Source organism: Python bivittatus, unplaced genomic scaffold, assembly GCF_059951505.1.
Source record: "Python bivittatus isolate LINGU-HERP-01145 unplaced genomic scaffold, Pbiv_v1 ctg000850_np1212, whole genome shotgun sequence".
NCBI lineage: Eukaryota > Metazoa > Chordata > Lepidosauria > Squamata > Pythonidae > Python > Python bivittatus.
The window spans coordinates 6,261,786-6,282,789 of NW_028277112.1; the positions used below are offsets into that span (position 1 = coordinate 6,261,786).

Below are 21,004 nucleotides of genomic sequence, written 5' to 3' on the forward strand. Positions count from 1 at the left end.
GTTTTTGTTTTTAATTTTAATAGTATTTGATGGAATAAGTGTCACAGCAAAAAGACCTTAAAGACTAAACAACATAAATGCCATTAATCTTACATACTTTCTACATTACTTTCGTGTATATTAAGCCCTATTGAAATCCCCAAGGTTTGCAATATTAAATCAGCTACTTTCCTGAATTGCACAGCTGATATTGAATGTGACCTGTATTCCATTAAATACTTGTATTAATATAAATACATATATTTATAGGAGTGTCCATCACTAAAAGCAGTATATACTGCAACAATATAAAGTTTATGATGTACCAATAATATAACATCTTTAACTTGTTACAGCAGCAAGCAAGCAATTTGGTACAAATCTAGAAACATGTATCTCAAACAGCAAGTCAAACTGCAAATGATTTGAAGTAATGTAATGCGGTGTTTAATGTTTTATGCTATTTGCATGCATATTATCATTCTGGTGGATTTTAAATGCTTTTAATAATCAAGCTTTGACACATCAAGCATGTGACAATCTTATCCCATGCATCAATTAGTTGTTAGCCACAACATGAAATATATACACAACAGTACTGCTAAAAAACCTCACAAACCTGATAGGACAAGATTAGTCACATGGTTGGCAATGATTAAGAATAGTGATATTTGTAACCAACTGAAAAGTATATCTAGAAGTGAGAATAGAGGAAAGAAAGGAAGAAAGAAAGAAGAAAGTGAAGAAAAATGAATAAAAAAAAGATTGAATAATACACACCAGGGTCTTATAAACTGCTGTAGCATGGGGGCCACCTCTTGAGGACAAACGTAACCAAGACGACCAATTGTTATTGCTAAGGTAACGCAATCACGGTTATACACCACCAAACGCCAACCAAGACATGAGCAAATGAGGGGGGAAGGAGAAAAATAAAGAAAAAACAACAAATAACTCAGAAACAGAAACCAACAGAACCTGTGTATGATAATAAACATAAGATTTCACCAGTGCTGTTCATTACCACCCCAAAAAATAAGGGGCAGCAACATGTGGCATACTATTTGGCGGAGGGCAGGGAAATAAAGGAAAAAGGAATTAAGTGAATGAGAGAACACCAAAATTATGCTTAAAATCAAAAGATTAATTTAGCTCAATATGTTAATATTGTTTAATCTGTGACAAATATTTCTATTCAGGGCATTTCAAACATGTCTATTAATTAACCTTTCTGTGTAATATTTCAAATTAAAATGTAAAAGGATATTCATTTTAAAATCCAAATAGACAGAATTAGATCAGAGGTGATTAAAGTCATTTCATAACGCTAATTTTTTATTATTTAAAACTAAATTTAATAGGAAAGAGGACAATATACATATAGCTTCTCACAGTAAGATCTGTGTTTTATTAGGTATTATTACATCATTTATCACTGTTAAGTGTTTCAAAGCTAAAGATCTGACAAAATATAAAAATAATCTGCTCTGCTTGAACACATTCATGTCTTTAGTATGAAAATTTACCTTAATAGTGGCCATAAACCTGTATTAATGGTGTTCTTTCAGCTCACTGAGCAATTCTTCAGAAAAGGGAAAGTGTGGGTATGTTTAAGGATTATTTGAAGCAAACTACATGAATACTAAAATCCAGCAGATTTGTATGAAGCAGAGAAGCCTATGCTTAAAAGACATTATGCAACACTCCAAAACAGGCATTTGTGTGAACAGATCTCATGAACACATGCAGTAAAGCTGATGATGCTTTTTTTCACTGTGAGGTTTGGTGTAGGATATACCAACACTATAAAAGACAAATTCTCCTGTAAGACTATGTGGCTAAAATTATATATTCAGCTTTGTTTATTTTTAAATCACGCTGTTCATGAAACTTCGGTATTAATAATCAAATTGCTTTTTTTCTTAAAAAAAAAAAACAAATTGGATAAACTTCTTTACAGTAACATTGCTCAAAATTTATATACTGGCTGAGAAGAAGTGTATTTCACGTATCTTATGTTTAGCAGGTATTTTTACTTTATGTAATACTATATTGTGCCAGGATAACTAAATCTATGAATTTTGTATTTTGATTTCAGGTATTATATTCTTCTAGCAGAATATCCCACAACAAATCTAATGTGCAACACATTCAACATTTATTTATAGTATATAGTATGTCTGGGGTATCCATTTTAGAAAATTTAAGTGTAATTTTCAGGAAACTGATTTCCTTTAACTTCTGCATTTTATTAAAAGAAACCCAGTGCACCAATGATGGTTTTAAAAGGGTACAGTTTTCATTTCTTGTAATGGTTTGGGAGATTTCTTTCATTCAAAAGGATTGTTCCAAAAGATAAAATTATTAGCAAACTCTGAATAGTGCAATGCTTGTAAGATGCCAAATCACAGGTATAATTCATTTTCATTACAGAAGTAAATGTACTGCTACACTGCATTTTTCCATTATACATTTTAACAAACATACGTAGAATGAAACAACCCACATCCTTAAAAGTCAGCAAAAAAGACCAATCAATGTCTAAACTCTGATAACCATTCATTTCTATGACTATGACTTTAAATGTACATTTATAGTCTTGCTATCAGACTACAGTGCAGACATAGATAGCTAGAAAGATAACCAGAATTTTTTAGAGCACTGGAGAATTTATTAAAAGCATGTTCTACAAGTATAGGACAAGGCTCAGTTCCATTTTAGAGCCTCCTTCAATTCTAATGCCACAACATACGTCAACCAAATAGCGTATGTTTGCACAATGTATAATGTCCAGCCACTCAGAAATATTTGGTTTCATCCTGTTGTCCATTATAATTATGAAGCCTCCAAAGTAAGCTACATGCAAAGAAGTGACAATTTGTCTCATATGAAAAGAAGTCAACTGGATTACTTTAAGTATAAGTATAACCAGATTTTAGTAATATAGCTAAAATTTCTGAGATCTCATGTACTGTTTCAAAACAACCCTACTGGAAGGGAGATTTTGGGGCGACTTCATCCAAAGTATTGACAGTTTCATGCCAGCAAGACAAGGAAAAACAAATTTGCTCTTTCTTAACGCAAAACAAATACCTTCCTGTTAGTCTCAATTGTAGGGAATTCATTACCTTGGCTCCAAGTTTGCCCCAAACTTACTACTCATTTGGGAGCGCTCTTGAAAACTTGTTCATTAATGGGTGATCCCTCCCCACCAACACATCTCTAGAACATCTCATTTGCTCAATGATAGAATCCCAACATCAGAGAAGCAAAAGTCACTTAATTAATCTGGGAGGACTTGTTTATTAAACAAAATGGATTGAAAAAACATCTAAAGCTCCTCTTGTTTTTAACACTAATGGAATTTCCCTACAATCTTTAATAATACGTTTTAAAAGAGCTATCTACATAACTTTAGTCACTGCAAACAGTTCATTTGTAGGGTACCTGTGTTTTCTAACAAAGTCTTTGGTGTGTTGGGTCTGTTAATGATTTCTACAAGCTGGTGCAAGACCATAGGGATATAAGGCTGCATCTCTATACCTAGAAAAAACAACACGCAAAGAATTTGTTAAAAATCGCTTTTCATTATGGGCACATTAACATAGCTGACAGAATTTATAACTGGCTACAAGACCAAAAAACAATCTACACAATTGAAAATTCAAGCTAGCATTAAAAAAACAAGCCAATCTCACCCATCTGAATAGAAATTTCTCCAATTGCCCATGTGGCATTGTTACACACAGAAATGAACTCTGGGTTTAGGTTGGTTCCCAAAATTGGCATGAAATCAGCTGAAAAGAACATAAATAAGCCTTGTCATTAAGATTCTTCCTCTGCTAGAACATAACACTTCAGCATAATATAGTTTTAGCAGAAAGCTCTCTTGAGCAGTTGGCATTTCCCATCCCCCATATTTATAAAGCCACCCCTCCCAACAAAAAAGTTCAGAATCAAAACTGGAAAGTCCATTTACAGACATAACTGAATATATTAAAATTAATCTCCCTTCCAGATAAGGGGCTTTTTTTACAAATCTAAGGGACACGTGGATATATTTGTCACAGGAAACTGTTTTTTAACATATGCAACAGCAGTTTCTGAAGTGAAGGAAGCATAGTATTTATTAGGCTCTAGCCAGAAGCATGGTAGTAGATGAAAATTCTAAATCTAATCAAAACAGGTATTCAGGAGCCACCAAGTAGCAATCCAATAGGAAAAATAAGTTTATGCAAATGAGAGAAAAGGGTGAAAATTGAGATTTAAATATTAGTCACTATTAATAGCAATAGGGTATTTTCTTTAAAAATTGAGTGGGAGGAAAAGGGAACACAGGGCTTACAATGAAGAGTCATTTTCTAAAATGGACAGAAGATATCTTGGAAACTGGGTTGCTCCTCCCACTTGCTCCAATAGGCAGGGCTAACAAAATTTTGTAACAATACCTAGAGTGACAGAAAAAAATGTTTCTCTGTTGGATAGGCAAAAAGGCTGGGTAGAGACATATTGGAAAACGATATAGATATAAAGAAAACCAGTCAGAAACAAGTCTGCTAGTGACTGGATCCACTGTGGCAAAAACCAGACTGATCATGTGGTTATTAAGGATTCCTGAGGCTGCAAGAAGGGAGAACCAACACTCAGAATGATCACGCCAGCTGGAACTCCTGCCATCAGCTGGGCTTGCTTGTTGCTTGCTATATGCCACTTCAGTCACAACTGACTGTTTTCTCTTTCCATTTAAAAAACATAAAATACAAAAAAAAAAAAAGGCGAAGCTCCTCAAAGTCCTTGTGACAAGGTGAGCTGTCTGATTATGACAGTATGGTAATTTGTCTCAAGCTGGAGTTTAAAAGCACCTTTAAAAGCAAGATTTCTACGAGGGGATTGTCAGGCAAATTGTCAGGAGATTTTAGTTTCTGCTGTGTGATTCTGTGTCAATTGGAGGTGTTGTGCATGTATCAAGAAGCAAGGTGGTTGCAGTCACCGAAGGAAAGAAGAGAGGATCACCAGAAAAGGAGGGATGTGGAACTGATGACCCAGCTGATGTATGTAGAATCAGGAAGGAAGAACTGCAGAGCAGACTAACTGGTAAAAAATTGAGCAACAGAGAAAAGAAGCTATGACAGAACAGAGAAGAGTGACTAAGTGTGGCTTTCCAAGAAGGCTCAGCAAAGAGTGATTTTTCTCTTCTCCCCACTCCTCCTTTTTAATTTAGAAAAAGCTAGAAGCAGGAAAGAAAAATTAAAGCAAAGCTGTTTAGAGAAGGAGTTAACATAACAAAGCTCAGTGATTAGGTCTCAAAACTGTGTGGATAAAGGAGAGACCAATTGAAACAGTTAAGTAATTACTGTACAAGAAAGCATTATAAAATAAATAAACAAGATTGTATGTTGTTCCTTAATTAAGATATGCACACCCATCAAAGAGATAAGGCTACTGGAAATACAAGTACAAATTATTTACTTTGATTATCGCAATAAACATCACTCTTGATGAGAGAAGAAGTACACTGTGTGTATGCTTGGATTAATTCCTATTCCTTTCTTATTCCTCAACAGTCCTGAGCACTGGAGCCTGGCAGAAACTAAACTGGAAGGAGGAGTTGGGTTCTATCTCACTTAGCAACTGTTACCATCTCTTACTAATACCTACTAGAACAAGTGAAAGGAGCAACTCAGCTTTTAGGATGCCTTCCTCCACTGAAAGAAAAATTTAATAGTTCGTTATTCTCACCTAAATAAGATGAAGTTTTGAATTAAACTATCTGACATGTGATCATTCAAATAGCCCATCCTTCACTCTTTTATTGCCAAGAAAAAAATAATTAAGTGCCAGCAAAATAGTACATCTATCTCTACCAGAAATCTCCTTGAACACACAACCCATATACAATTGGAAGAGAAAGCTGGTGAACCCCTAAAAACTATTTGTAATCTTGCTTGTAATCAGTACTGTGACCTGCACTGTGATCAGAGCTTCATCCAAGTCCTATAAGAGATTCTGATTAACAAAAAATCATCCAAAATAATGGACCATGTCATCATGTCTTTCTTGAACACACTGAGCTAACATTCATTGTTTGTATGGAAAAAAATATGTGAAGCCCTAGGGTAATCAGCTTAAGGGAGTAAGTTGGGTTGTATATACAAATCAATCGGATAACAATCAGGGATAAGTCTGAGTAGGCCTCCCCATTAAAACACACACATACTGAATACCGCTACTGGAATCTGCTCCTCACAACACACATTTCTGGAAGTGAATTTGGTCCTGATCAAGAGAGATCTCTGTGGTGTACAAAATGTACAATACAGGTAGCCCCAGGTTAAGAATGCTCGGTTTGAGGACGACCAATAGTTAAGAACTATTGTAGCAAAATTCGAGTTAAACACACAATGATTTGAGTTAATTACACAGTGCTACTTATACAGTATTACACAATAACAAGATTCCAGTTTACATACACATTCGACTTAAGGACAGACTTTGGGAATGGAACCCGTTCTTAAACTGGGAACTACCTGTACTATGGGAGATTCCCCCCAAATCCTAGGATTATAGCAAAGAATCAGCAGGCCTATTTTATATTGCCAGATGTCATGTCTGATGTCAACTGTTCATAATTCTAGGGAAATACTGAATAAGAGTTGTGTGACTGGGAGGATATCTGGGAGAAAAGACTGTTCTCCAGAAAACTCACTATCATGTATCTTAACTTAGCCAAATTCCACCTGGATGTTCTAGCAGGCTACTAGAACAATATTCTATGGATAGATGAGATCAAAGTGGAATTTGCGGACACGAATAGAGAAATTATATGTTTGGAGAAATGAAACACAGTGTTCCACTGAAAAGGTCTCATCCCAATCACATAATACTGTGGTGGGAATGTCATGGTTTGGGGCTGCTTTGCAGCCTCAGGATCCAAATGGCTCACAAACACTGAAAGAACAATGGATTCTGGATTGTTCTTTCAATAAATTCTATAAGAGAATGTCAGGATATCGGTCTATGAGCTGAAGCTTAAATGAATGGGAGTCACACAATACAACAGTGATTCTAAATACAAAAGTAAATCTACAACAGAATATCAGAAGCAGAAGAAATATCACATTTTGGAATAGCCAAATAAATGCCCTACCCATATCCCAATTACAATGTTGCAGCACATTCAAAAGCAAGCAGTTCATGCAAGGCTGGCTTTAAGCTAAGGCTGGGCAGGCACTGGCTTAGGGCATAAAAGCTTAGAGCACCTACACTGCTCCTCCTTCTGAATCATTATAAAAATGCAGATGTTCACACTGGCAGGGGTGGCGCCATCAATGTGGCCTAGAGACACCATATATACTTGAATCAGCACTGAGTTCTTGCAAAACAACCTAAAACTGCAATGAGCTGAAGTAGTTCTGTAAAAAAGAATGGACCAAACTACCACCAGGCCAATGTGTGAAATTGCTCAACAGGTACATACAGAAAACATTTGGCTGAAGTCACTGCTGCTAAAGGAGGTGACTCCAGTTACTAAATTTAAAGCTTCACAAACTCCAACAAAGACAGTGAGTATTACATGTTCAATAAACACATGATGCAGTAAATTTTGTGTGTTGTTTGCTTGATCAGAATTTCTTTATTTATTAACAGGACCCAGATGAAACTCAGATCACATTGTAAGTCACAGTGCTGCAGGATAATGGATAGTTCATAAACATTACTATATGGATTAGAGGACAGGAAAGCTCTACAGAGTTGAAGAAAATACCTTTCAGCATTAAACTAGATTTATTTAAACCAAGGAAGAAAGAAGGCTGTGTGAAGAAAACAAACAGGAGCCAAGCACCTGTTTCCCATCATTCTGGATAAGAAATTATTCATTCAAATAATCCACAAAATATTTCTCCCCACCATGGCAAGTTGGTAATAAAAACATTTTAGATAAACAAGTGCAAATATATGCATACATATATTTATGGCAATTTTCCATTACTCCAGCAATCACTATCATCTTACAGTATAAACAATATACAATACCAAATTAAAAAACGCAATGACTATGAATGGCAGTTCAGCCTATGCATGATAACAGCTTGCAGTATTAAGTTACCTACCAATGCAGGGTTTCACATGTTGAAAACATGCCTTTGTCAAATCCCCTAGCAAAGCAAAAGAACTCTGTCGTACCTCAGGCATTTTATCCTAGGAGAAAAAGAAAGAAGTGAGTTTTTGTTTTTATTTAGAAAATAAAACAGCCCTGAGGCAAGAGATTATTTGTCTCACCTGCATACACTGGTACATCAGTGTCAGGATATTGCTCCGAGCCACTAGTTGTTCAATGTTGCCCCCAAGTCCTTCAGCTAAACCACTAAGTAAATCAAGAGCCACAATCATGAAGTCTTTATCTGGTGCTTCATACTGGTCTGGTTGAGCATTATGCAACTAACAAAAGACACAATCAAACAATGTTTAAAAGATTTAAGTGTGCAACTCCAGTGTATAATTTTTGCTGCTTCTATTCCTCAAACCAACAAAATGGTCAAAGAATATTATAATCAAGCATGGAGTTTAAATTCCATTGAAGTTACATCTTCTAATGCTATGAAAACTGGTAAAAGAAAAATACCATGGCTTGTGCAAGAGTCTTCTGTACCAGGTTCACACAGCGCTGGTAGACAGGTTCACAGTATGGAAGGAAGCCAGATTGCAAGGCAGTGGCAACCGAAGACAGGCACTGAAACACAGAACACACAATGAGGAACATGTGTGCCATCACACCATAAGTCAAAGAATATATTTGCTACATTAATTCTGTTTAAAAGGGTAAGTTTTGAAGGATAAAATAAATACATGTATTCACAGATGAAGAAACTTCACAACAGTGCAGGGACATAATCCTAATGCTGCATTTGCACAAACAAGATCAGGAACCAGGAACTCCCACTGGTTCTTTGCAGTCTAATCCTACAACTCCTTCAGAAATACATTCTTTCAAGTTGACTTGGAGGCTACTTTGTAGAAAATCCACAGAACTGCTACATTACGATGCAATCATATCAGGTCTTGTCAAAAGGTCTTCATGAAACTAATGGGGTTTAGTCCTAATTATATGGATGCAAAATTAGGATGCCTCAATTCCCCTGTTAAAAGCTGTCATCATAAGGGGAAGAAAATTTATAAAGTGACAGATACATCAAAGAACTAACAACAGCACCAATTACCTCTAATAAAGGGAAAAGATCTTTATCTTCATCCTTTAACATGTTCCATTTTTGGATTAATGGAGGCATAAGCATCTGAATGTATTCCTGTAGACAGTGAAAATTTCACAGAAATTAGGCTCTATACAACTTTATCAGTTTTTTAGTACTTACAGAGATTCCTTTGAATTGAGGATATTGTTTGCTAATGCTTTCCCCAGACTTTTTCTTTATTGCAGACAAAAACAAAGCCTTATTGACAACACTTGAGTCCCCCCCCCAACAATATTCTTAGCAATTTAGACTCTAGCATTCTTCTCCCACACTTCCAAATTAATAGATATTTGACAGTCACTTGTTGGCCCTGGGCAGGAAAGATATGTTTACAATATGGCTCTATCTAATCTAGGGATTGCTGGTTCCTGCCTTGCCAGCCTTGTTCCTTGTATTTATTACAAAGCAATAGAGATACTATCAGTGAAGCATTTGAGGACTTATCAGGAAAACAGCTAGGCATGGTTTTAAAGCTTTAGTACACAGTATTTTATTTATGAAGTCTGAAGTCAGATTTTATAATGTTTCTTAAGCGTCTAACACAAAGCAGGCAAAATTTGGACTATACATAAGTCCAGTAATGTAGTAAATAACTTGGGCAAGAAATCTCCAAAAATACTTGTCTAGTATAAATGCTCGATGAAGAAATGAATAAGAAGTCAAATTTTTATCTGGAATTAAGAGATACAATACTTACTGGTTTGTTTAGATGATGGCCTACAGAATCTGCTAAAGTTCCTATGGCATCATAAAGAATGAGCAGATTCTTATGCTGGTATTTACTAAATGCAAATACCAAAGTATCAAGTATATAAGCAAGATAAGGAACAAGCTCTGTACAAGCCTCCTCTTCTAGAGTAGCAAAGGCACTAAGAGGCAAAAGAAAACATTAGTCTACAGAATGAAGGAATGCACTTCTTCCTCTTAGATAAAATAACAAATCCTGTACAAAATCTATTAACCGTCTATATGGAATCAAAAGTTCCAATGGATGTGGGAAATTATTAGATTTCTTTTAAATAAATTCTTACTATAACAGCTACAATAGAACTTATTTATCTAATACATAATCCTGCTATAAGCTTAACAAAGAAGAAAAAGGTCCAAAGCAAAATTATAATTTCATTAGAAAAAAAAATACAATGCAGCCCTTTATAGCAAATATAATTACAGCAGAATGGCTAAAAATGGCCTCAGAAGGAAGCTTATTCAACTAGAAAGGAGCTAAACAAAAATAAAATAATGCTGTAGACTTCAGTATGTACCCTGAGAACCATGGCCAGCATTTCTATACTCTGACCTACCTGCAGGCAGCTTCTTGTACTCTCTTGTTACTATCAAGGATACGCTTTAGCAACTCAGTCATTAATGGCTTCAAGTATGTGTCGGGGGGTTGACTGACTACCCAATGTGCATAGCGACTAAGAGTCCAGCAAGTAATGGAGCGCACAAGAGCCTTTTTATCAGAGAGGCACTGAATAAGGTGAGGGATTAGCTCGGGAAGATATGGAATCATACCCTGCATACAACCTGTAAGAATAAGAAATGCTTACTTTAACAATTTGACAACCATATAGTGCTGCTGCTACTACAAATAATAATATTAATCACAAATTTATGTCAACATGTGAGACTGGCATTAATAAATGTAAGAAAGTGTGGAAACTAGGCAGGGGAGTTCAGTGGTTGTGAAAAGAGGTAGCACAGCCCAGAGGCAGGGGCTGTGGGAAGGAAACATTTCAAAAAGACTCATCCTTAATTGCTATAAAATCTACCTGCTATAAATCTACCTGCTATAAAATCTACCTTTCACAGTTTTCATGCTTAAGTTGAAACAAGATTAAAGAACCCTTTCTGAAATTTGTTATTCTCATGTTTTGAGTTTGCCAGCTGCATGGGGCTTGACAATAATATATTTTAAGTAGGGCATAACTATGGAAACCAAAAGCAAGTTTTCAAATTTTTGGGGAAAACATAAATACAGGTAGTCCTTGACTTACGACCACAATAGGGACTGGAAAATTTGTTGTTAAGTGGGGTGATCATTAAGCGAGGCATCACGTGACTGCACCCAATTTTATGACATTTTTGCAGCAGTCGTTAAGCAAATCGCCATGGTTGTTAAGTGAATCATATGGTTATTAAGCGAATCACACAGTAGTTAAGTGAATCATACTGTTTCCCATTGATTTTGCCTGTCGGAAGCCGGCTGGGAAGGTCACAAATGGTGATCACGTGACACCGGGACCTTGCAACAGTTGTAAATACATGCCGGTTGCCAACCACCTAAATTTTGATCATATGATCGCATGGACACTGCAACAGTCATAAATGCAAGAACTGGTTGTAAGTCAATTTTTCAGCGCCACTGTAACTTCGAATTACACACAATTATATTTATTAATATATTCAACAAAGGATCAAGATACCACAAAATAATCTAGTCAAAAACAACTCTGATGTGGAATTAGAAAAAGCCAAAATTGCTTCCGCTATTTTTTTTTTTTTTTCCAGCTTCTAGACTTTAGAATGCAGGCAATATTTAGAGAAGTGAGAGCTATCCCCTCCTGCTAGATTAAAGTAACCAGGGGAGGACTCGCCCTTTGCCCAAGGCAGGTAACTAATACTTTTTTTCTTACAAAAAGGAGCCAGGGAGAACCCCATTATTAAAGACCCTTTCCTTGGCCAGGAAGAGCTGGGAGTAAGCACAGTCTGGAGGGGAACTGAGTATTTATTTCCGAATCAGAGAGTTTTGCACATTCCTAGGAGGAAGAGATAAGGGACAGGATACCAGTACCAATGAGGAAAATGCCAAAAGCAAGTGAAACATCCCTTTTTTCTCTCCCCATAATTCATTCTCTTTTCTTACCCTTATATATCAATTTGCACATGTAGTCACATCTACACACATATGCATGTACCAGTTCATCCATCATCACAGAAAACCTGCCTCCTTCTTTTTTGTGCTCTTTAACTGGCAGCTCAAACGCAAACAGCCAAACTGCAGAGAAGAGCTACATTGTTCTTGGTTGGTTGTCCATCTCCAACACTTACAGTCTTCACTAGGGTATTTGGGGGGGCATGGGGGCATGCGCACAGGGTAGCTTAAGTTAAAATAGAAATTCCATATACCTAAGAAGCTCTATATCTGTACAAACTGATACTTTAGAATTTGTCTATTTAACTTCCATCCACCCACAATGACTTTTAAAAATTTCCTTCCAGGTAGCTTTAGGATTATTTCTCTAGTATCTTACTAAAGTGTAATTAAAACACATATAATCGAAGCCAACACATCACTGATTCTTCTTGCTCATATTCCTTGCAGCAGGGATGTGTTCTGTGTGAAGCACTATGTTTAGATTTAACATAGTTCTTTTTCTCACTATGAATATTAACAGAAGTACAACTTGAACCTCAAACATTCATTTACCTTCAGCAATTGCTCCTAGAACAAGGATGCCTGATTCTTTCACCACCCATTCAGGATGAAAAAGCAATTCTTTTAGAAGGGGCAAAATATGTGGTAGCAGCTCATCACGGAATACATTGGCAAGGACATCAAGGGCAGCAGCTGAACATTTCCCTAAAGAAAGAAACATATTCATTTTTGCATGATCTATATATTTTCAAAACCTTCCCTCACTTCATCCTGCAATATTAGTATGCTATTTGTTGAAAATTATGAAGAAATTATAAAAAAGAATAAAATGCAAAGGACTTAAAATTAACCTATCATACTAAACATTGTAGGAGGAGAGATGAATTAGTCTATAGTGGTAAAAAATCAGATGCAGTTTGGTAGCCCATTTTTGGATTACCAAATTTTATTAAAAGGCAAGAAAAAAGCCACAAAAACATATGCCTTTTAAATATGATAGTTGGAAAAGGTGCTATCAGACTTCTCCTGATTTTTTGCTAAGAGAGCTTGAATCCTTGTAACTAACTCTAAGTATCTATCTATCTATCTATCTATCTATCTATCTATCTATCTATCTATCTATCTATCTATCTATCTATCAGATTTATACAGCTGCCCATCTCACTAACATGACTCTGGGCAGTGTACAATAAAACCAACAATTAAAACAAACCTTCAGTAACCATTAGAAACAATTAACATAAAATATAAATAAGATCATGCGAGAACGCACCAAAATCTCATATACAATACAACTATCTTGTTAGTAATATCTAACTTCAGAACAATTGCTAAACTAAGCTTAATATGACATAGAGATATACTTATGTTTTACATTATTTCAGTTGGAAAAGTGACATACTTAAATTCCAGTCAGAAATAGTGTCATCATCATCAAGCTCATCTTCTTCCTCCTCCTCTTCTTCAATACCATCTTCTTCATGCTGCTGAGCTACTGTTCGTGAACGGTGAAACCGGGGCCTTATATCTTGTTCACTGTCTGGAATTGCTTCATCTTCTTCAACATCTCCCTATTACCAAAACCAAACAGCAGAATATAAGTAGAGACAGATGTTTCAAGAATACCTTGTCTCTTTTTATGCTATATCAATGCTTTTTTTTTTAACTTTTATATGCTGAGTTAACACACCAAATATATGTTTAAATTTAAAAGAATTAATAAGTAGAAAGTAGCAAACAACTTACAAAAATAAGTTAATGACTAAGAAACCACTAAGAATTATTAATAGTGCAATTCTATGCTTAAAGTTATAGGCAAAAATTTAGGTATCCTGGTCAGATTATATATTTCTATTAATCCCTAAGTGAACCAAAGCTGGCACAACCTCTACATAGTATAGAGTCTTCATATTTTGTATCTGTAAGCAACTGTACATAAAAAATAAGTATGCAATCAAATTTGTATATATTGTGTTTCACTCTGTATCACACAGAAGCTGTCTCAGCTTTGGTTCACTTAGGGATTCACTGAATCATGTATCTTGATCAGAAGTTATTAACTTCTACATATAACAGTACCTCTTCAGAATCAAGTCTCATTGAATATGTAGGACCTTACTTCCAAGAAAGTGGATATACTTCTGTTGCTGGATGTACAGAAACAACAAAACTCTTTTCATGAATATCAGAGGCAAAATATATTATTATTATTATTAGTTATTCCTACCTTCAGCAGAATGATATCTATTTCTGAATATTTCATACCATTTACTAGGACGGGTATCAACCTACAGAGAAAGAACTTAAATTATTGAATATCAATTCCTCAAGTTGAATAAGCAGGAATTCACATTAGTTAATATTTTCAAATGCCATTCAAACCCATGCAAATTACTTAAGAGAAGATACTGATGTAATGTCTCCTCACTTAATGTTCAAAGTTTTGGGCCTGGATTTCAGTGGCATTCTAAATGACATGGATTTATTTTAAATCAAATTAAAATTCGCATAACTTAAAATCATGAACTATAATGTTTAGAATATTTAAAGATGTAAAATATTTCATTGGATGCTATTTCAGGATACTGAAATGTTTCTTTGATTATACATATACATACATATCACAGCCAAATGCAATGGACCATACCTGGTGGGCAACAGCAATGTTGCAGGCCCCATATTTACTTCCAATTGGTTGACAGGTGCAATTCAAAGTGGTAGTTTTAATCTATAAAGCCCTGTAAAGCTTAGCTATTGGTTACCTTCAGGACTATTTCTTTCAAGTGGAATTAATCCATCTAGTATGTTCCTCGTGGGATAAACTAATAAGTCCCTCATTTTAGAGAAGTGAGGGAGAACAAGAGTACACCAACAGTGGTTTTCAGTGATGGCCCCTACTGTTAACCACCAGTAATCACACATTTGATGAATACATTTGATAAATAATAAAAGAAAATTTGACTCCATCACAAATATGCCTGAAGGCTTCTTTCACTGGACAGAAGAATCAATTACAGTGGTACCTCGGGATACGAACGCCTCTACTAACCAACTTTTCGGGTTACGACCAGCTCCGGCTGCAAAAATTTACCTCGACGTGCAAACTCCGCCTTGGGGTACCGTCATTTTTCCGCCCTGACACATGGTCTGCGGCCATTTTTCCGCCCCTGACACGTGGTCTGTGGCCATTTTTCCGCTGCGCCGCACCCGGCCGTTTTCGCGCCGCGCCCAGCTGTTTTCCTGCCCAACGCGTGGTCCGTGGACACCAGAACGGATTAACGGTAATTACATTGAACCTTATGGGAAAATTTGCTTCGGGGTGCGACCAAATTCGGAGGGCGGAACGGATTAACCGGATTTACACTGAACCCTATGGGGAAATATCCTTCGTGTTACGACCAACTCGGAATACGCCCAGAGTCACGGAACGGATTAAGTTCGTATCCCGAGGTACCACTGTACACTCAGTTTGTTTAACACAGCAAATTTAAAACATTTATTTAATTTAAGTGGTCTGCAGTCATACTACACAGCATGGAGAAGCCACTAGGTACTTTCATGGTAAAGCAGATTTTTCCTTGGTTGCACTACATGAAAGTTCTCACTATCTGATATTAGTGGCTTTTACTTACTTTCATAAAAGCTATCCTAGCAGGCAAAACTATGTTTTAATCCTAGAGCATAGCACAAGCTATTTTAATCAATCTTCAAAGGCTTTATAATTCAGCTATTTCTATCCTTGCTGTAATAGCGATTCTGTTCCCGATATAACACCACTGTGCTTTGATATTCCCAATAAAAAATTCACAGGAGACAGTAAATACGAACAAACATTCTTAATAACTTGTAATAGTTCCTTTCAAAAATCTGGAGTCAAAATTGCATGTATTCAGGTTTAGTAACAAAACTATATAGTAACAAAACTATATAGGTTTGTTACTAAACCTGAGTACATGCAATTTTGCTATTAAATTGATTACTGAGACTTTAAGAGTTTAACAAAATATGACCAGAAGACATATTGACACTTCTGAAATTCTGGGTACTGAAAAGTTAGTGTCAAGTTAGCATTCACAATATTAAAGAGGTGTGTCCATGGCTAAGTACATGGGCACAAAATGTTACAATTATCTCAATTAAAATGTACCAAATAATGACTATACAGGATTTATGAAACATTTTAAAAGTTTTTAAAGACTCAGTGAGATAAACATGGATATAAACTTCAAATAAGCCAGTATAATAGTAAGGAGAAAATAAACTTACTTTGTAAGATGCCGATATAGTACATCTTTACAAATTGGCTGTTCAGCCAAAGTCAACCAGAATTCACAAGCCTCCAAAGCCACATTTTCATCTTGGTCCTGAGTTCTTTGCAGCATGTACTACATATGATAAGAAAGTAAAAAGGAACAGAAATTGGGTCTCTTTGAAAATATGATGTAATTAAAACCCTTTAATATAACAGTCTACCATCATATCGGTAGTTTGGAAAAATGGATTTAATATTTGAATAAGTATAGGTGACAGATACTATCCACTATATTCTGGCTGCTTAAAGCACAACTCTTCTTTTGCCTTATGCAAACTTGTTCTAGCAGGATAACATTTTGACATTCAACCTCTGATTCAAAAATATTTAATCAAGGCTTTATTTTCAGAGTTCTGCCAATTTTTCTAGAATCTGGAATCATTTTTTTCCCTTAAATTCCCCCATTTTATTATTTAATAATCAAATACTGTATGTGCCCTGTTCTGATATTGGTAATTTAAAAATATTTATTGTATTACAAACTCATTTTCTTGACTGTCCCCTATTGTTATATTACTAATCTTGAAAAAGTGGAATGTTTTGTGCTGGTTCACATGTAGGTCTGTCAGTATTTGTTTCCTCAGTTTTTCACTTTTCAAACTCAAGTATCGTTTGTCCAATTTCCAAATCAGTATGCAGTTTTTAAAATCTGCAACAAAAATTGCATGCTTTTTCACAAACCATCATTTTCATGCACATTTTTAATGTAAAGCTGCAAAGTACGTGCATTTGTTGCAAGTAATTTTACTAATATAAAGGGTTTTCTACAGTATTTGACGTCATGTTTTTGTGTACACTGTTTTCCAGTAAATACAGTTTTAATTTTTGACTGAAGACTGTATAATTGGAAAGATCACATATTGAAATATAAATGGATTTTTGTTTACATATCAATTTAGCAAGTTAGGAAAGTTTACCTTAAACACACAAACTGAATGAATTTCTCCTTAATCTTACTACAAAGTAGCCATCTATTTTTTCAATGTTATCACTAATAATTGGAAACATAATTGCTGTGGCTGCAGAAATGATATCTATGGCTTAATTCACACCAAGGTTTCTTTATGCAATCTAATATATTAGAAAGAAAGCATGGAGACAATGTGCAGGCAATATTTAAATCAATGTATTAGCAATAGCAACACGTAATGATTTATATTACAAATAGTCCTCAGGTTATAACCACTCATTCACCAATGGCTCAAAATTATGACAGTGCTGTACAAGGGGAACTTATGACCGATCCTTGAAGTTCCAGCCATCACAGCATCTCCTGCAGTCACGTAATCGCAATCCAGGCACTTGGTACCCAGCTTGCGATGACGTTGCACCAAGCCATGGTCAGGTGATCACTGTTTCTGACATCCCCTGCTGGCTTCCCACAAGCAAAGTCAATGGGGAAGCTGGTAGGAAGTCAGAAGTTGCTCCAGCTCCCACTGCTTTTTCACCTGCCCACATTCTGTAGTGCCCGCCCACTGCACTCCCCATAACACCTGCCTGTACTCTGTAGCGCCTGCCCACGGCACCCACCTGCTTGCCTGGAACTCCCACCTCTTTCCACTTAATGGCCCACATTGTCCTGGGCTTATTACAGCAACCAGGACTGCCGTTGCTAAGCGATGTGGTCATGTGACACCATACTTTATGACTGCATTGCTTAGCGATGGAAATTCTGGTCCCAATTGCTGCTGTAACTCAAGGACTACCTGTACCTCATAATCCTAAAATTGGAAAATCATAAGAGGTGTTTTAAGTATCCACATTTAATGGCTGGAGATTTCTAACTGGTATGGTGACATGCTACATTTATGAGAGCCAGATTCCCTCCCAAGTTAAAAGCTAGCTCCTAATCTTTTCATTGTTTTATTACTTTTCTTGTGTTTTTCATTTGATTAATTATGGGTCCAAAACCTAGAAGAGAAAATGGGACTCAACCCCTCCTCTCTGGAGCAACAGCAGCTTATCAAGCAAGCTGAAAAACAGCAGAAAGTCTGCAGGTGAATTTATTCCAAACCCACCAAAAGAAAGTAATAGAAAAGAAAGCTATGTGGACTTGCTTATCACTATGTGGACTTGCTTATCTTTTAGAATAACTAAATTTAGTTGTTCTACATTTATGCAGATAAAGGCTTCATTCTATATGTCCATTGGAACTTTCTGGAGCTGAATCAGAGATATACTGCTTAGAATCAAAAAGTGGCAGACTGAAAAAAAAAAAAAACTAGTGTGATAGATTCACATTAGACTCAGCCTGAAAATTCTAATACACAATGTGAAAGAGTGTTGAATGTTCAAGATGAAATGTTTGTCTACAGAATGTATTCATACAAATAATTTATAATTCCTAAACAACCTTTACAACACCAACCAAGGTCAGTCAATGGTAAATTATAAATAAATGTATGTGTAAGGATTGTTTTTATTGAAGCTGATACGGCCTCAAACTGAAGCTACTTGTCTGTGAGTCTGTATGCCGATTCTGTACAAAGACTTAGTCTTATTCTCAGATGTTTGAAAACTACACTACAGGATTACATTCTGCACTGAACTTGGTGAGTAGATTCTGGGAATGGAATGTAAAAAAGAGAATGAGTTTTTCAAATCTGCCTCAGCAAATCAGTTCAGAAGGGGAAGTTATTTAGTAAAGCCCATTTGATATCTAAACCAAAAGGGAAAACGCCTTTTTTTGTTTGTATCTTCAGTTTACTACTGGATTCTGGTATGAAATTTTTTGATCCAGAAGCTGTATAAATTTTACTATTTTGTTATCATCGGAACTAACAAAATAAGAGTCTTATTCAATGTTTTCTTTTTTCACATTTTCCAGAAGGAGATGAGACATCTTTGACATCTTTGCTTTGGAAGCAATTCTTACTTGGTATTTTCATTCTATATAATTATTGGGATAGACTGAAAATACAGAGGATCTGATGTCCTAATAACAATAATCTTTTATTTTTTTCTATTTCTTTTTTTAGGTTTGTTTTGTATTTTTTTAAGGAAGTCTTTATCGCTTTTATTTTCACTTTTATTTGTGTGTGTGTGATTTCAGTTTGCTGAAATGAAAATTCTTTTTTTCAACAAAATACTGAAAATTAGTTTTTTACGAGCAGTTTTTTCAGACATCATTTTTAGTTGCCTTCTTCCAAGAAGAAACAATATTTACTAAACTGGCAGCTTAAACCTGAATTTGTATCTTTGGCAAGAAACTCATTTCTTTTTACACAATATCATGGCAGGGGCAAGTATCTTAAAGAATATAACATATACTTCTAATGAACTTAAGATGAACTTTAGTCAACAAAATATATTTACTGGGCGCCTCAGAGAATGTCTGAGGCTATCAACTTCATTATGCTGTAAGAGGAAAATGATGGACATGTGTATGGGACTGCTTCACTATCATCCCATTTTGGTTTCATATTCATAGGTTTGTTAATATGGTTTTGGGAAGAGTAAAATGTCTTAAAGATGTGAAAGTGATTTTGAATGATGCAGTATTTTTTAAAGTTTTTTGTCTTCTAATATGTTGTCTTTTTTGTATTGTTTTGTTCTGTATACTAAAGCAATAAAAATTCGCACACACACACAAACTTAAAGGAAAATAAACCCACGGACAAACATAAATAGGACATTTAGAAACAATTCCGAATTACAGATTTGACTTTCAAGCACTCTGATATATTTAATACTGGAAAAGTTACATCTGCCAAAAATCTCTAACTCAAAGAATGCATCATCTTAATACATTTTTAAAATATACGTTTCATATCTGAGACACATACATCTACACATACACACACACACATTTTATGGCACATACTTTGAATGTTACCTATCTATTCCTTTTATTTTTTTACTTACTAAAAAACTATTCTACTTTCATTCACTTTGAAACAGCATGCAGTGTTACCTCAACAATACTAATCATATGAGGAAGTAAACGGTCCATTCTAACTTCCAGCAGCATTACCAGAGCCCGACAGACATTTTTACGTACTTCAGGCTCCTCGTCCCCAGCCAATGCAAACAGATTCTGTTGAAGGGGAACAAAAGAAAAACAAGAAAAACTCAAGTATTAGATAGATAGATAGATAGACAGACAGACAGACAGACAGACAGACAGACAGACAGCTATAAATAAAAATTCACATTACCAACTTTATTTTAGTAGTCTATATTATTTGGAAGCAAAAAACGATGGACGTAAGAGTTTGATTTCTAGATCTCACTGTTCTAGAAACAGAATGTCACCTTTAATTCAACAATGCAGATATTTTTATTCCATTATAAACACAACAGAAGCTAAACCACAGATAAGGCTTTCTCAGCTCAGATACTTTTAGTAGATGAGCAGAACTGTATTAATTTATACAAGAAGTTCTGTCTCTTCTAATGCTCAACACCATTCAGATCAGCTAACTACAAACAAAACTGGTTGTTCTGTATTACCTACACATTTATTTACAAGCAAACAGCTACACCAATTAATCCTGCCAGGGCAGAGAATAGACAATTTAACTGCAGGCAAAGAGATGTTACCTTTATTGCCCTTACCCACCAGATCCCAGCATAGCTGGA

General features: G+C 35.5%; 1 protein-coding gene across 1 annotated transcript in view; it reads right to left on the minus strand.

The window, feature by feature from the left end:
• The window catches only part of TNPO1 (transportin 1), a 58,024-nt gene that overhangs the window by 15,313 nt on the left and 21,707 nt on the right, over window positions 1-21,004 (minus strand). The window contains exons 8-21 of the mRNA XM_007438202.3: window positions 20,337-20,459; window positions 16,378-16,496; window positions 14,339-14,399; window positions 13,514-13,682; window positions 12,664-12,816; window positions 10,535-10,760; window positions 9,928-10,099; window positions 9,198-9,284; window positions 8,603-8,710; window positions 8,260-8,418; window positions 8,091-8,178; window positions 3,678-3,776; window positions 3,427-3,522; window positions 760-835 (exon numbers count right to left, since the gene is read on the minus strand). Of these exons, the coding sequence (XP_007438264.1) occupies window positions 760-835; window positions 3,427-3,522; window positions 3,678-3,776; window positions 8,091-8,178; window positions 8,260-8,418; window positions 8,603-8,710; window positions 9,198-9,284; window positions 9,928-10,099; window positions 10,535-10,760; window positions 12,664-12,816; window positions 13,514-13,682; window positions 14,339-14,399; window positions 16,378-16,496; window positions 20,337-20,459 (1,736 nt within the window). The remainder of the gene's footprint in view (window positions 1-759; window positions 836-3,426; window positions 3,523-3,677; window positions 3,777-8,090; window positions 8,179-8,259; window positions 8,419-8,602; window positions 8,711-9,197; window positions 9,285-9,927; window positions 10,100-10,534; window positions 10,761-12,663; window positions 12,817-13,513; window positions 13,683-14,338; window positions 14,400-16,377; window positions 16,497-20,336; window positions 20,460-21,004) is intronic.